The sequence below is a fragment of the Myripristis murdjan genome, chromosome 1, assembly GCF_902150065.1.
Source record: "Myripristis murdjan chromosome 1, fMyrMur1.1, whole genome shotgun sequence".
In the NCBI taxonomy this organism is placed as follows: domain Eukaryota; kingdom Metazoa; phylum Chordata; class Actinopteri; order Holocentriformes; family Holocentridae; genus Myripristis; species Myripristis murdjan.
Genome location: NC_043980.1, coordinates 19,091,188 through 19,104,037, shown reverse-complemented (window position 1 = coordinate 19,104,037; position 12,850 = coordinate 19,091,188). Strand labels below are relative to the sequence as shown.

The 12,850-nt window shown below is 42.1% G+C and overlaps 1 protein-coding gene across 1 annotated transcript; it reads right to left on the bottom strand.

Moving 5' to 3' along the window:
* Window positions 1-4,225: 4,225 nt before the first annotated feature.
* LOC115362020 (uncharacterized protein C4orf54 homolog) lies at window positions 4,226-12,314 on the bottom strand. Its single transcript, XM_030055781.1, is given in 4 exon segments — window positions 4,226-4,331; window positions 7,610-8,652; window positions 9,778-10,731; window positions 10,734-12,314. Coding segments are annotated over 3 exon segments (3,531 nt in total). The 5' UTR covers window positions 12,286-12,314; the 3' UTR covers window positions 4,226-4,331; window positions 7,610-7,627.
* Between the last annotated feature and the right edge of the window lie 536 nt (window positions 12,315-12,850).

Genomic DNA, 12,850 nt, shown 5'->3' with positions numbered 1-12,850 from the left:
CCCTGACAACATTTCAGACATACAGAGTAAGCTGACTGTCCCATTTAAAAGAGATATTGCTCGGCCCAGCGTATTACCCTCACAAGCACATAACTGCGGTATTTGACAATTTGAACTGCGTGCCCCTCTTAAATGGAAAATCAATGATCCCCGTGTTGCAGCTCCTATTTCCTCCTGGTGGTTTCCAGTGGAGCAGTCAACTATCTGTCAACATGAAATGAGAAAATTTCAAGATGACAGGTTCCTTAATGACAAAATAAGAGTTTCAACTCTGACATTCACCTACATATATTTTTATCTACACAAGTATGATGTTTATTTGCAGTGGCTGTAGTGTTCAAAGTCACAAAACGGCTTTTTGTTTGGATGGAACTTTGCGGTACATCTGAGCAGGAGACAAACTGTGGAGGCCTGAATGAAACACAAACTTGTGGATCCAGGTGAGGCAATAAATCTTGACTTTTCTGGTGTCACAGTTGTGACATCAGAGCCCTTACTGGCATCCAAACACAACAACTGGGCCTTAATGTACATTCTTTAGAAACCACTGAGAGCAGCTGGGGGCAAACCAGTGTCTGCCAGTCTCGCTGCGTCCATGGCAACGGAGTCAACACAGCAGCAAACTGTCAGGTTAAACTTAAGCCTCAGGCCGGGTGATGTTTCAGTGTCACCAGAAAGCTAACCTTGCACGACGGTGGATGCCAAAACGTTAATGTGCACTTCTATTAGCATAAATCTATTTGACCCTTGTCATTTCTTGTTTATACTGTATATTTTCAGTGATGAACCTCTACCAGCTTTGTTGATAAACCACAGAGAGCTGGAAAAAGACAGGGAAGTAAAACGAAATGTTACAAATGTAGCCAACACAGAAAGTCACTTTTCACAGCATGCACTGCACAACACTGCTATATTAGTATTTTACATATTTGACAGGAACTGTGGAGGCAGTGTTTGTCAGCTGGTAATTATCAGTGTATACAAAATTCTTCTTTAAAAGTGTGTGTGAGACATACATTGTTTGACACTTTTTACTATCAAGGTGTTTTTGTTTTTACAAAAACAAAGTCATATACTGCTATAGTAATTTTTAACTTGATTAGGATCTTTTCTTGGGATTTTACTTTGAAATATATCCTAACTCTAAGGTTAGGAAAGTTTTTGTTGACTGTTTATGTTCCAGCTTTTTCTGAACCAGCAGCTCCTAAAAGGTGCAACCCCATATCTGCATGCAAGCTCTATCTAAGACAGAAAACTATTTCATTACATATGTGATTCACATTTAATCTAACAGCACAGTAATGGCCTTGCACACTGAATTCACCTGGGTTTTGAAGCCTTTAGGAAATTTAAGGGCTGTGGCGAACCATTTCAGTTTGAGTCAACTGGAGTTACACTGATATAAATGGACACAAACATATTCAGTTAGCTTGCATTTTGAATTTATTCCAGACACATGTAGGCTTGGCAGTCTACAGTACACTCACTTGTCATATTTCATTGCTTTCAAGCTTATATGTGCAAACACTGCACAACTTCTCCTTTCAAGTGTCTCTCTGCTGTCACACTGACCTCTGTCTCCTTCTGAGGCAGCCATTTAACATGATTAAATATTGTGCTTAAAACACACACAACACCCCTGATGTGACATCCTTCCACACCTTACAGCCATTATGGCATTTCCTTCAGTTTGGTGCCCCTTCGTGCTTGGACTTTCACACAATGCACATGTCTCTAACCATCTCACCTTCAAGTAGCCATCACTCTAAATATTTTCAAAAGCAAGCACTGATCGAGCCAGTCTCTTCCATTAGAAACAGTGTCCCACATAAAGCCTTTAAGTCAGTATGTTTGCTGGAGGACATTTTGAAGAACAAAATTTTGACCAAAAAAAAATATTTTTTTGTTATAGTGCATTTCTTGGGCAAAACTGACCTAAAACAATTACATATTTGTTTCATTTTCATAGTGCTACTACTATCACCAATGTTTTCAGCCACTCACTGCTGCCAGTGTTGGTGACAAGAGAGTGATAATCCAAGTGCATTAAGTACATCATGATAGTATTCACAGATAAGAGTCATTCAATAAACTGAATATATCCATGTGGGTTTCATGTATAACATGTTCATGACAACGTTAGAATAGCTAATTTACTGGAGCATACAAACGGAAATATATTTGTGATTTATATTATATTTAACAGGGAAATAACAGGACAAATGACCAATCTGATATCATATATTACTTATGGTGAAATCATGATTTTCATTATTGAAACATCTGAAATTTAGGAATAAACATGATATGATGTTACTATCCCTTGCGCCATAATCCAAGATAAGCATTAATAAAGATGTCCAGTTCAGAGTTTAGCAATTTTCTTAAAGGTGGTGGAGGGGTTTGTGCAACTGGTCTCAATTTTTAACTAAATAAATGCTTTGCTAGCACTGCTCTTAAAGACGTAAGGGACAAGTAACTATGAAGGCTTAGTATTATTAATTAAGATAGGATTATTATTAATTAATTATGTGTACAAATTTGAATTACACTTCATTTCAAAATGCATCAGATCATGTGACATCAAGTTACTCTAGAATCAAGAGCAACCCATGTCCAATCTACTACACAGCCAACAAGTCTTCCAAACCACTGCATGAATTCATATTATTTCTAATGAAATCAACTCATAGGGCAACTCATACAAAGTTTGTTGTCACATTTAGGCACGATAACATGTATTTTTACAGAATTCAGGTACATAGACTGACCAGCAGCTCCAAATACCTTTTGTTTGTGTTTAGTTTTGAAAACATGCTACAAACAGCAACCTACGGTATGCATCATCCCCACACTGGATGCTGATATAGCTTAAGAAAAGCACCTTTACAAAGCACTGAGCCCTGTTGTTACACTGCAGATTCAAAAGGAAACAAGAGACCGGAGAGAGAACGGATATATCATCAGAGGTTCACTGTACAGTAATCAGGTCTTAATAAGGTCACTGATAATATTTTGGATGTAGTTTTTTTGGCCAATGCAGAAGGAAACCTACATGCCTCCATATGGAAGCAAAGGTAGCAAAGTTAAAGACCTAGCTGTATATCTGTCTCCAGTGCTGTATGTCTGCTACTGTAAGCGCCTCTCTACAGTGAAGTAACCTGACTCCTTGTTGTATGGCCACAGAGTGCTGAAATGCCACGCATAGCCTCAGCCACAAACACTGACAAATTCAGACAGACATGCACCATCTCCTTTCTCCTTACACAGAAGTGTAAATTAAACCAAAACCAAATAGAGGAGGTTATCCCCTAAAAGTTTCAATTGGCACTGGCTCCATTAAGCCCAACACTACTTAGGACAATTATACCAAAGTAACTTGTTGAACTAGAGTCACAGCTCTGCTTAGTCTGAGCAACACACTTTGTGTGTTTCTCTTTTCATCTCATGACACAATAATATACAAGGAGAGTGCTTTCAGCATAAAATATAAATACACATCACATCATATAGTACAGTACATCAGCTGTGCGGGTTTTAGCAGCATTTTGTGACACTTGACACAAAGGATGCACCTACTTCAATAAGAGTATGACCAGCTGACTCTAAATATGGAAATGTTACTGTGATTGAACAGAATTAGACTTGGCACTACAAGGGTAGCAGTGTGATAAAAAAAAAAAAAAAAAAAAAAAAAAAGCAGTGAACAGGTAATTACCTCAGCTAGGGACAGCCCTAACCATAAAATTCTGTTGAAATTTTACAATAATTTACCATATTTTCTGGAGTTTACAAAATTCAGTGCAGACAAGTGGTCCCTGTCCTCAGAAAAATAGGTAAATAAAGCTCAAAAGGTTAAATTTACAGTTAATAACTATCTATTATGAGATGTTTTGTGTCTTTAATGCACTGTAATGAATTCAAATTGATTAAAAAAAAAAAAAAAAAAAAAAAAAAAGCTAGAAATACGGATTGTGATACAAGGCCTGCCTTGTTTCCTTTTGAACGGACATGCTGCAGTGCACAAATAGCATTTCAACAGATCAGTGTTCTAGACAGCAGCTGAATGGAAAGTATTAAATAGCATTGCAATATAGCAAAAGGCAGAGCAGCGGCCAGAGGACATTGATAAATATGTTTACCCTACAAAGTGCTGCACTTTTACCACAGTGTATGCTGTTAGACAAACAACGAAAAAGAGTTGGGAGTTGAAATTATTGAAGTTGTGAGGGGTTCGATCGCAGATGTGATGAGGTGGAGTGGGTCTGGTGGGCTGGTGGTGAAAACTGCCGTTACAGTGAATGAAGATTTCCCAGTGGAGACATCTAAAGCTGACAAAGAGCAAAGGAAATGGACGTTAAACTGAGGTATGATTATGTTATAGGAGAAAATGATCTCACGCTGCATATTTGAGCATATGATGTAACATGTATTAAGTTACTTAGCATGGTTATATTCTCATCTGTGAGTGTTTTTTATTATTGCAATATACTGAACTTCCAACTAATTTTCAGGGTAACCCTTTGTTTGGACTGCCCAGTTTTAGTGTTCAATAAATTATCAACCTTCTATCAACTTCATATGAACTTTGTTTTACATTAGTGCCAACACAGTATCACCTTTGTATCAAATTTGGTAGATTTTTTTTTTCTTTTCAACTTAGTATCACCTTTGTATCAGTTTAGATTTTTTTTTTCAACTTAATATCAACTTTGTATCAATTTACTATACATTTTTTAAACTAAATACCACTCTTGCATCAACTTTGAATCAGTTTCAACCTAAGCCTAACCGTAACCCTAACTAACAACTGAACTGATAGTATATTGATACAAAGCTGACTATTTACAACAGACACATGAAGTTAAGTATAAACACTGACTCAACTGTGAATCGCAGCTGATACAAAGTTAATACTAAGTTGAATATTACCACTGTAAAGTCCAGGTAAGGTGTGAGCCTTTTCAGTACATCTGCAGTTCCTGACTCTAAACCAGCTGACCGTCTTCAGCCAAATCACCGCCAGGGCATGCTGCTTCATTTGTTTACATAGGAGTGCTAGAGGTTAGCACTTCTCCCCACCTCCTTCTCCCCTTTTAGGAAAAAGCAGAGGGGGAGGGGGCTATAAAAAGTTGACCCCATCACAGCCTTGCAGACTCGCTTCCAAGCTGGAGCAGCAGCAGCATCTGATCTGTCCGAGCAGCTGTCCTCTCCCTGCATCAGCGCAACAAATACTTTACATTGCCTGACCTTTTCCTCCTGCATCACTATCCCAGCCATGCCCCCTTGGCGCTCTGTCCAAAACGCACCCACCCTCCCATCTCCCCACACACGCACGCACACACACTCTCCCTGTGTTCCCCTTCACACCACTACTCAACCCTCTACGAGGCCCCTGCCTGCCACCCGTCCAGCTGACATGTATGCTCATGCAGTTGTATCAGTGCTCTGACACATTAGCTGAGAATGGGTTGTGAGTAGTTGTAAGTGTGTATCTATATGTGTGTGTGTGTGTGTGTGTGTGTGTGTGTGTGTATTAGTCACAGACAGGGACTTGTATGTATGAATTATATAAGAAATAAAATCTTTCATTCCTCTCTGCCTTTCTTGTCCTTTCCTTTCACTTTTTTTCATCAATAATAAAAACACGTTTGTATGTCCAGCTTTTCTATTATTAGTGTGCTTCCAACTGTTTATTACTTTCAGTAATTTCAGTGCTTTTAAAATGAAATGGAAAAACGAAATGATAGATCCTGTACATACAATAACCAGTTTCAGATGAATTCTGAGTCATTTTTGTGTCGGTTCCTCAATCCGTCTTATATACACAGTTGAGCCTGAAACATCTTATATGGTGCAAATGATTGGAATATTTGTGCAATAAGACACTTTTTAAGAGACAGAGGTGCAATCCCTCATCTAAATGTCAGCCCTCCAACTGAAGAAGACAGATGGTGAGATGTTTCAGCCTAACATCAAAAGAGGCTTCTAAACATTAATTTTAAACTGTAGTTAGCCTGTTCTGCTTGTATTGTGACTTGAAATAAAAAGAGAAAGATGTCAAGTACTTGTTCTCTATCTGTAAACATATGAAAAACAGAAAAATCATTTTGTATAGATTTTAAAAATATATAAATCTTGTTGCAACAAACCAAACCATTTCACTGTAAGTTATTCTACTCCATTTGAGATCACACACATTTTTATTTGGTTACTGCCCTATAAATTGAATTTCACAGTGATTTGAATAATCTAAGCTGCCATCCAGTGAACCACCGGCAAACAGCACTTTTTTGGCTTTTAATTATTAGAAATAAGAAAAGGGGAAAAAATGCTGCCAATTAAAAATTGCAACCATTGGTCATCTAGTAAATACTGCATCTTCACAGTGGACTGGAGGACAGTAGATTTTAATGTTACTATAATCATACAAGAAAAAGGATTGTTCCAACTCTGGCATCAACGAGGAAATGAAATGAAATGGGATGAACCAGGACAAACACATTAATATCCTGAAATGTTATCTCAGTAATTAAAGCTTTTATGGCACGTATTAAGAATACCTCAAGCAAAGTGTCGCTGACTGGAATAGTTTCCTGTGACACTTTCCAACCCTGAGAATAAACCATGTAAACAAACTTGTCTCACACTATCAAAATAGCCCGACGGTGTGTAATGCAGAGAAAAAGGAACTCAACTGACTTGCTCCAGGCCGAGGCTGAAAATCCTATCTCCCACCAAGCCCTGCCAGAGTTCATCAGAGTCAAGTTACCTGTCGTGAAGTGACTGCATGTCTATTAACATTGACACACCAGCCAGGAGCCACGCCGGACCGCCGTATTAGCACCATTTCAGCAACACATCACCAAATAATGGACAAGATGATGTAGCGCATTAATACTGGGCTACTCTAGTCTGCCATGTTTACTACATCAACAGCCTGAAAATATCAACCAACATCCCAAGGCAGGACTTTGTTAAGTGTGTGTGACCTCATAATGAAACTAAAAGCTTATTTTGCACAGTATGTTTCTCATAAATTACAAACCTATACCAGACTTGTCTTGCATAACAAGATAAGTATGGCACAAAGGTATTCTAACTAATTGACTTAAAAGTGCACTATATGCAAAATTGCAGAGGGCTCATTTAAAAGAGGATCTTTTGGACCTAAATGTCAAAAAATAAGTTAAATAATCAGGTGATTAAATATGTGAGTCGAGGTTCTCGTTGTTGGTCTGCCTCAGCAATTAATTACATGTTTACTCTGTGTTTTTTTGTTGTTGTTGTTGTTGTTGTTGTTGTTGTTGTTGTTGTTGTTGTTTTGTCTTAATGGTCCTCACTTAAATCAGCTCTAGGCAATTTTGCTTTGTTCACTGCTAAAATGTAGGTTTTACATTTCTTCTTTCCATTTCAAATATGAAACATATTAAACAAATGGAAGTACACTTTAATTCACAGTCATAAAGAGGGAGAGAAGAATAGTGACGGTCAACAGTAAACCCCATGTGCTTAATTAGTTTATAAGGAAAATGTATTATGTTCAATATTTGGACAAAATTGTTAGGCTATACAGTGTAAATGTGTGGAAATGCTCACAGTGACTCACATGTGTATGCCCTCGTGGTTACCGGTGCTCCACTACAAAGCTCATTGTTGTTCCATCAAAGGAGGGAGGGGCAATGATTCTTGGACCTTGTTGCGTTGTGATGCTGATAACTGGCTTCCTTTCTGAGGTCGCTGCACTTCCCCTGGTGGTGACATGCCCCAAAGTCACAGGTAGCTGCACTGGCACTTGTGCAGCCTCTCCTGTTGCACTGTAATACGGGCTCTCAGCACCTGTCTTCTGCCCAGAGTGTCTGCCGTGTTTTACTTGTTCCCCATTTTCATCCTGAGCCCCAGGAAGACATGCTGTCTGAGGCGGCACAGGCTGGGCAGGCAGAGTGGGCGAGGGGATGAAGCCTGGGTAGATCATATAGGTGGGTGCATATGCCCCTGGGCTCAGCGCCAGGGGTGACACAGACATGGGCACAGGGGTGATGGGGGCCACAGGGGCCACAGGAGCCACAGGTGAATGGGGCATGGGTACATCCACATACTGACCTGTCTCAGGGTCAAACAGCCGCTTGGTGGTAGCCTGTATTGGTGTGTCCACAAGGTAATAGTGTCCTGTAGTGGGGTCCAAAAGCATTTTCCGCTGGGTTTGTGGGATCGCCTCTCCAACAGAAGGGGTGGGTGACAAAGTGGGGATGATGGGAGAGAAGCATAACACCCGTGATTGTGGCGCAGCTGTAGCTGCCGCCGGGTAATGGTAGATGGAGGAGGCTGGCTGCTCAAGTGACTGATTCTCCAGGACAAACTGAGACATTTTCAAAGCCTGATCAGCCTGGTCAGGTCTCTTGCTTTCACCTGTGTGGACTTGGCTGGCATTAGAAGTCACTTCTTGTGGAGGCATCTGCTTGTGATTCAGCAGTTTGATTTCATTTGTATATCCTAGCCCAGGTATGGCTAAATAGTTCTCAGAGTCTGAGCTGCCCTGTGTAACAGTGGGATTGGTGGGACTGCTTTTGACCTTTCCCTGTTCTGCTTGCCCACGTTTTGGGGGTGCAATTTTTAGTGACAGCGGAGCCATTGCGGTCTTGGAGCCAGAGCCTTTCACAGTAGATGATGTTTGCAACACAGAGCTTTGTGGGATATTGTTGCTCAGAGAACTTATGCTGACTTGCGTCTTACCACTATTCCCAAAATGGAGGACACTTTTGTTACTGAATGTTTTGTTTTGCTGTGACTGAATTTTGAATGTACCCTCACTATATGGAACATGTATGATATTCAGAGATCCTTTATCTTCTCGGGGCTTGCATGTTTCTGACTGGGGGGTATTGATCAAAGATTGAGAAATTCTGTCAGTGTTTGCATCTGGGTCTGTTAATTTATTGCTCTCTATCACTGTCCCCGGCTCCTCTACCCCCTGCTCCTCACGGGCGATAAGTGAAAGCACATGGCTGTCTGTGATGGGCTGTGGGGCTTGGGTTTTACGTTTCCATTCATTTCTGTCAAAAACATACAGCTGTTCCATTGTTTTGACTGCAGCTTTTAGTTTCTCCAGTGCAGCCTGTTTGGGTATTTTAGGTTCATTTCTCCTCTCAGCTGTATCGCCTGGCATTTTTTCCTGTCTCTGTTTCGCCAGTTTGGTTTCAATAATGGGGTGAAGCTCTGATTGGTCAGGGTTGAGCTGTTTGGCTAAAACAGGTGCCATCCTGCTAGTCATGCAATGTGATGATGCAGTGTCACATTTGGATGTTTCGGGGGAAATTTTGGGAGATGATCTGCCTGCTTCTGCTTGTTTCTGTGATGATGCTTCGGTTGCAGCAGTGTGTTGTTTAACATTGCTCTTTGTTTTTACAGAATGGCACTTAATCACAATTGGAGATGGCAATGAATGTTTAACTGGTTGCTTTTTGCCTTTATCATCCTGTGTGTCAGCTGCAGCAGAGGGAGCAGCGGAAGTTTTACTGTCACTATTATCCAAAGAAACAAAGCGATAGGAACTTTTTACCAATTTACGCACATCTCTGACATGATAGATTGGTGTTTGAAACTTGCATTTGGTGTCTCTTATGTCTCTAACTGTGAAGCTTGGAATCTTATCTGATGTAGACAGAACTTGGCATTTGGTGTCACCTGCTGTTTTTAATGTATTAACAGTGTTATAACTTATTTTAGGGGTTAACAAGTTGGCAATATTTAGTGTATAATCTTTATTTTCTTTCACACTTCTCAGGCATATCTTTATCTCAGGTGGTTTCCCTGCCTTCTCGTTTCCCTCTTTTCCTATCATGTTTCCATTATTGCTTGTGTTGTACTCTTTTTCACACTTCTGTGGACCGGTGGGTGTGCCTGCGACAGGTGCATGGCTCAACAAGTCTTCTGCAATATCCTTCTCTTTTGTAAGGAGCTGGGAGCTTGGAACAAAAAGCTGAGACAATTTGGTCAACATGCCGCTGGCATCTAATTCTTCTTTTGCTGTAGTTTCTTTTGTGTCACCTACAGCTGTGGGGACTTCAGGCTCCTTTTCAGGCTCTGGCTCACCTTCTCTCCATGATGTAAATGCACTATTTTGGCTGCGGTTAAGGTGTCCTTTTGCAGGCTCACCTGAGTCCTTCTTCTCATTGTGTCCCTTCTCTAATGTATTTGAGTCAGCTGATGCACTGTTGTTTTTCTGTTCCTCTGTAGGCTCACAAGAACTGGGTCTACTGCGCTCAAGAGTTTGATCATCCACTGAATTAACAGTGAACCCTGAACCTGTTTCTGATGTCTGCCTGTGCACACCTCTCGACGCACCCTTTTCTTTCATCACATCTTGATCTTTGCATTGAAAGCATGGGGAGTGGGTGGGATATGTGTCGCTAATTTCACCCCTCTCCATTTTCCGCTCCTGTTCAAATTGCATCTTTTTGGAAATGACATTTTTCAACAGACTTGATGCAAAAATTGCCCTCTTGTGTGTATCCCCCATACTATCATCATTGTGCTGATATGGCAGCTCACACCCCGATTTGGCCAGCACAGTCCCAGTGACTTCAGCCTTGGACTGTACATTCTTGGAGCATTTTGGATGCCTTACACCCTCAGGTACCCCTGTATCAACATTGCAGCGGAAATTCAGTGTTTCTGTCATAGTTATAACTTCACCTGGCTTTGGCTGAAACGGGCCTCTCAGTTCAATCTTTTGGTGGAAGAGGATGCTTGCCGAGAACTTGCCATTTTCTTGTTCAGTTCAAACGTTTTGGTTTGGGGAGCTCTGATGTTGTTAATGGACTTGCCTTGTCTGCTCTTACTGTTTGCAGCCTTACTCATTGCCAATGTTGCGCTGGAGCTCTTATGCGCAATTACGCTCTGTTTTCTGCCCCGTGATATGTTTCCATAATTTAAGTCCACGTACGCGGACCACTTGTTTAACCCGAGCCCATATTCTGACACCGACGACTCACTGGAGGTGCGAAGATTAATGGCATCAAAGTAGGGGCATGCCAAGCTCCGGAAAGACTTCGCGGTTAAATTACGCACCTCTTTATCGGCGTCATCCAGTTCACTTATCGAACTGGACGCTCCGCTGGAATACTCATTAATATCTTTCCCTCTTAGCTTGGTTGCAAGGTGCTGACGTCCCGGGGCAGGGATAAAATACTGGGCTGTATCGCACATGGTATCCGCTCTGGCGTCAGTGCTCGCAAAAAAGAAGTGGCCCCTGTCTCCCACGTGTTTTCTGTGGCCACAGATGTCATTGTCAAGGATATTTTCAGGCTCGTTTACTGCCCTGGAGGAGGTTTTTATTGATAAGTGAATTTGCCCCGCAGGATTCCCACCATTGTCGCTGCACTGGTTTTTGCATATGCTTTCATCTGAGCTTGGGCATTTATCCGAGTCACAAAGATCACTCTCGTCCTGCTCGGTGCTGACAACCGCTCCGCCGATATTAGATTGCGTCTTGCTGCTTTTCAGTTTTGCCTGGCTCCTGCCTTCCAGTATCAAAGTCCCCTCCTGCGTTTCATCGCTCTCGAAAGAGGCGTAATCCACGAACGAGTAAACAAGGTTGTCGTCTTCGAAATCCCAACAGGTCCCCCGTCCCAGGTCATAATCTACGTCGTGGTCGAGCTCTGTCAGCTGGATTTCGTGGGTGGTAATATAGTGGGATTCGTCCTCCACCGTGTCGGACTCGCAGTGGTCCGACAGCACCGCGCTGGCACCGTCATCCGACTCTGTTCTGCTGTTCAAATACATGTCAGTGTATTGTAACTCATCACTCTCACTGCACACATGGTCATTGCAATCACTTGGGTCGAGCTCGGTTTGGAGCTGTTTCCCATTTTCCGAGTCCACATTGGTGTTGGCAACTTTAGTCAGTACCAGCATTTCCAAGGGAAGCTCACCCGAACCAGGCGCGCAGCCGGTCCACTTCGCCTTTGAGTGCTCCTCAACAAACTCATCTGAAATGATTTTATCCTCACTGTCATGGCTCTTACTGCATTCTTCCACTTCTCCTTGTCTCAGTGTGTCGCATTTGATGACTGCGAGCTGATTTCCCTCGCCGGTAAAAGTTACTTTAACAGTTTTTGCGCCTTCTGATTTCACATCGAGTAAGTTATCCAGGTCAACATAATTGGATTCGTCGCCTTTTGTTTCGGCGCGTCCCTTGTCCGTGTTGTCTTTGTCCTCTGGGAGCAGCTTTCTGTAAAGTCCAGTGTCATTTCGGTAAGTGAGAGTTTTCTCCACTGCTTCCATTTAGTCTGTTCTTACCGTCAGGTGGTCTTGTTAACGATGTTATCCTGACACAGGACGGAAAACTCTGCAGGCTGGAGCGACTGGGAAGACGGAGAGAGGAGGGAGGAGAGACGAGGGAGGGGAGAGAGAGAGAGAGAGAGAGAGAGAGAGAGAGAGAGAGAGATTGGGAGAGTGAGGGAGGAGAGAGATTGGGAGAGTGAGGGAGGAGAGAGAAAGAGAGAGAGAAAGTGAGAGAGAGAGAGAGAGAGAGAGAGAGAGAGAGAGAGAGAGAGAGAGAGAGAGAGAGAGAGAGTGTATGTGTGGGGGGGGTTATGTGTATGTTTGTGTGTGTGTGTGAGAGAGAGAGAGCGAGAGAGAGCGAGAGAGAGAGTTTGAGAGAGTGAGAGAGAGACTGTGCGCGTGTGTGTGTGAGAGAAAGAGAGACTGTGTGTGTGTGTGTGTGTGTGTGTGTCTGTGCGTGTGTGTGTGTGTGTGTGTGTGTGTGTGTGTGTGTGTGTGTGTGTGAGAGAGAGAGAGAGAGAGAGAGAGAGAGAGAGAGAGAGAGAGAGCGGGGGTGTCCCAAGGA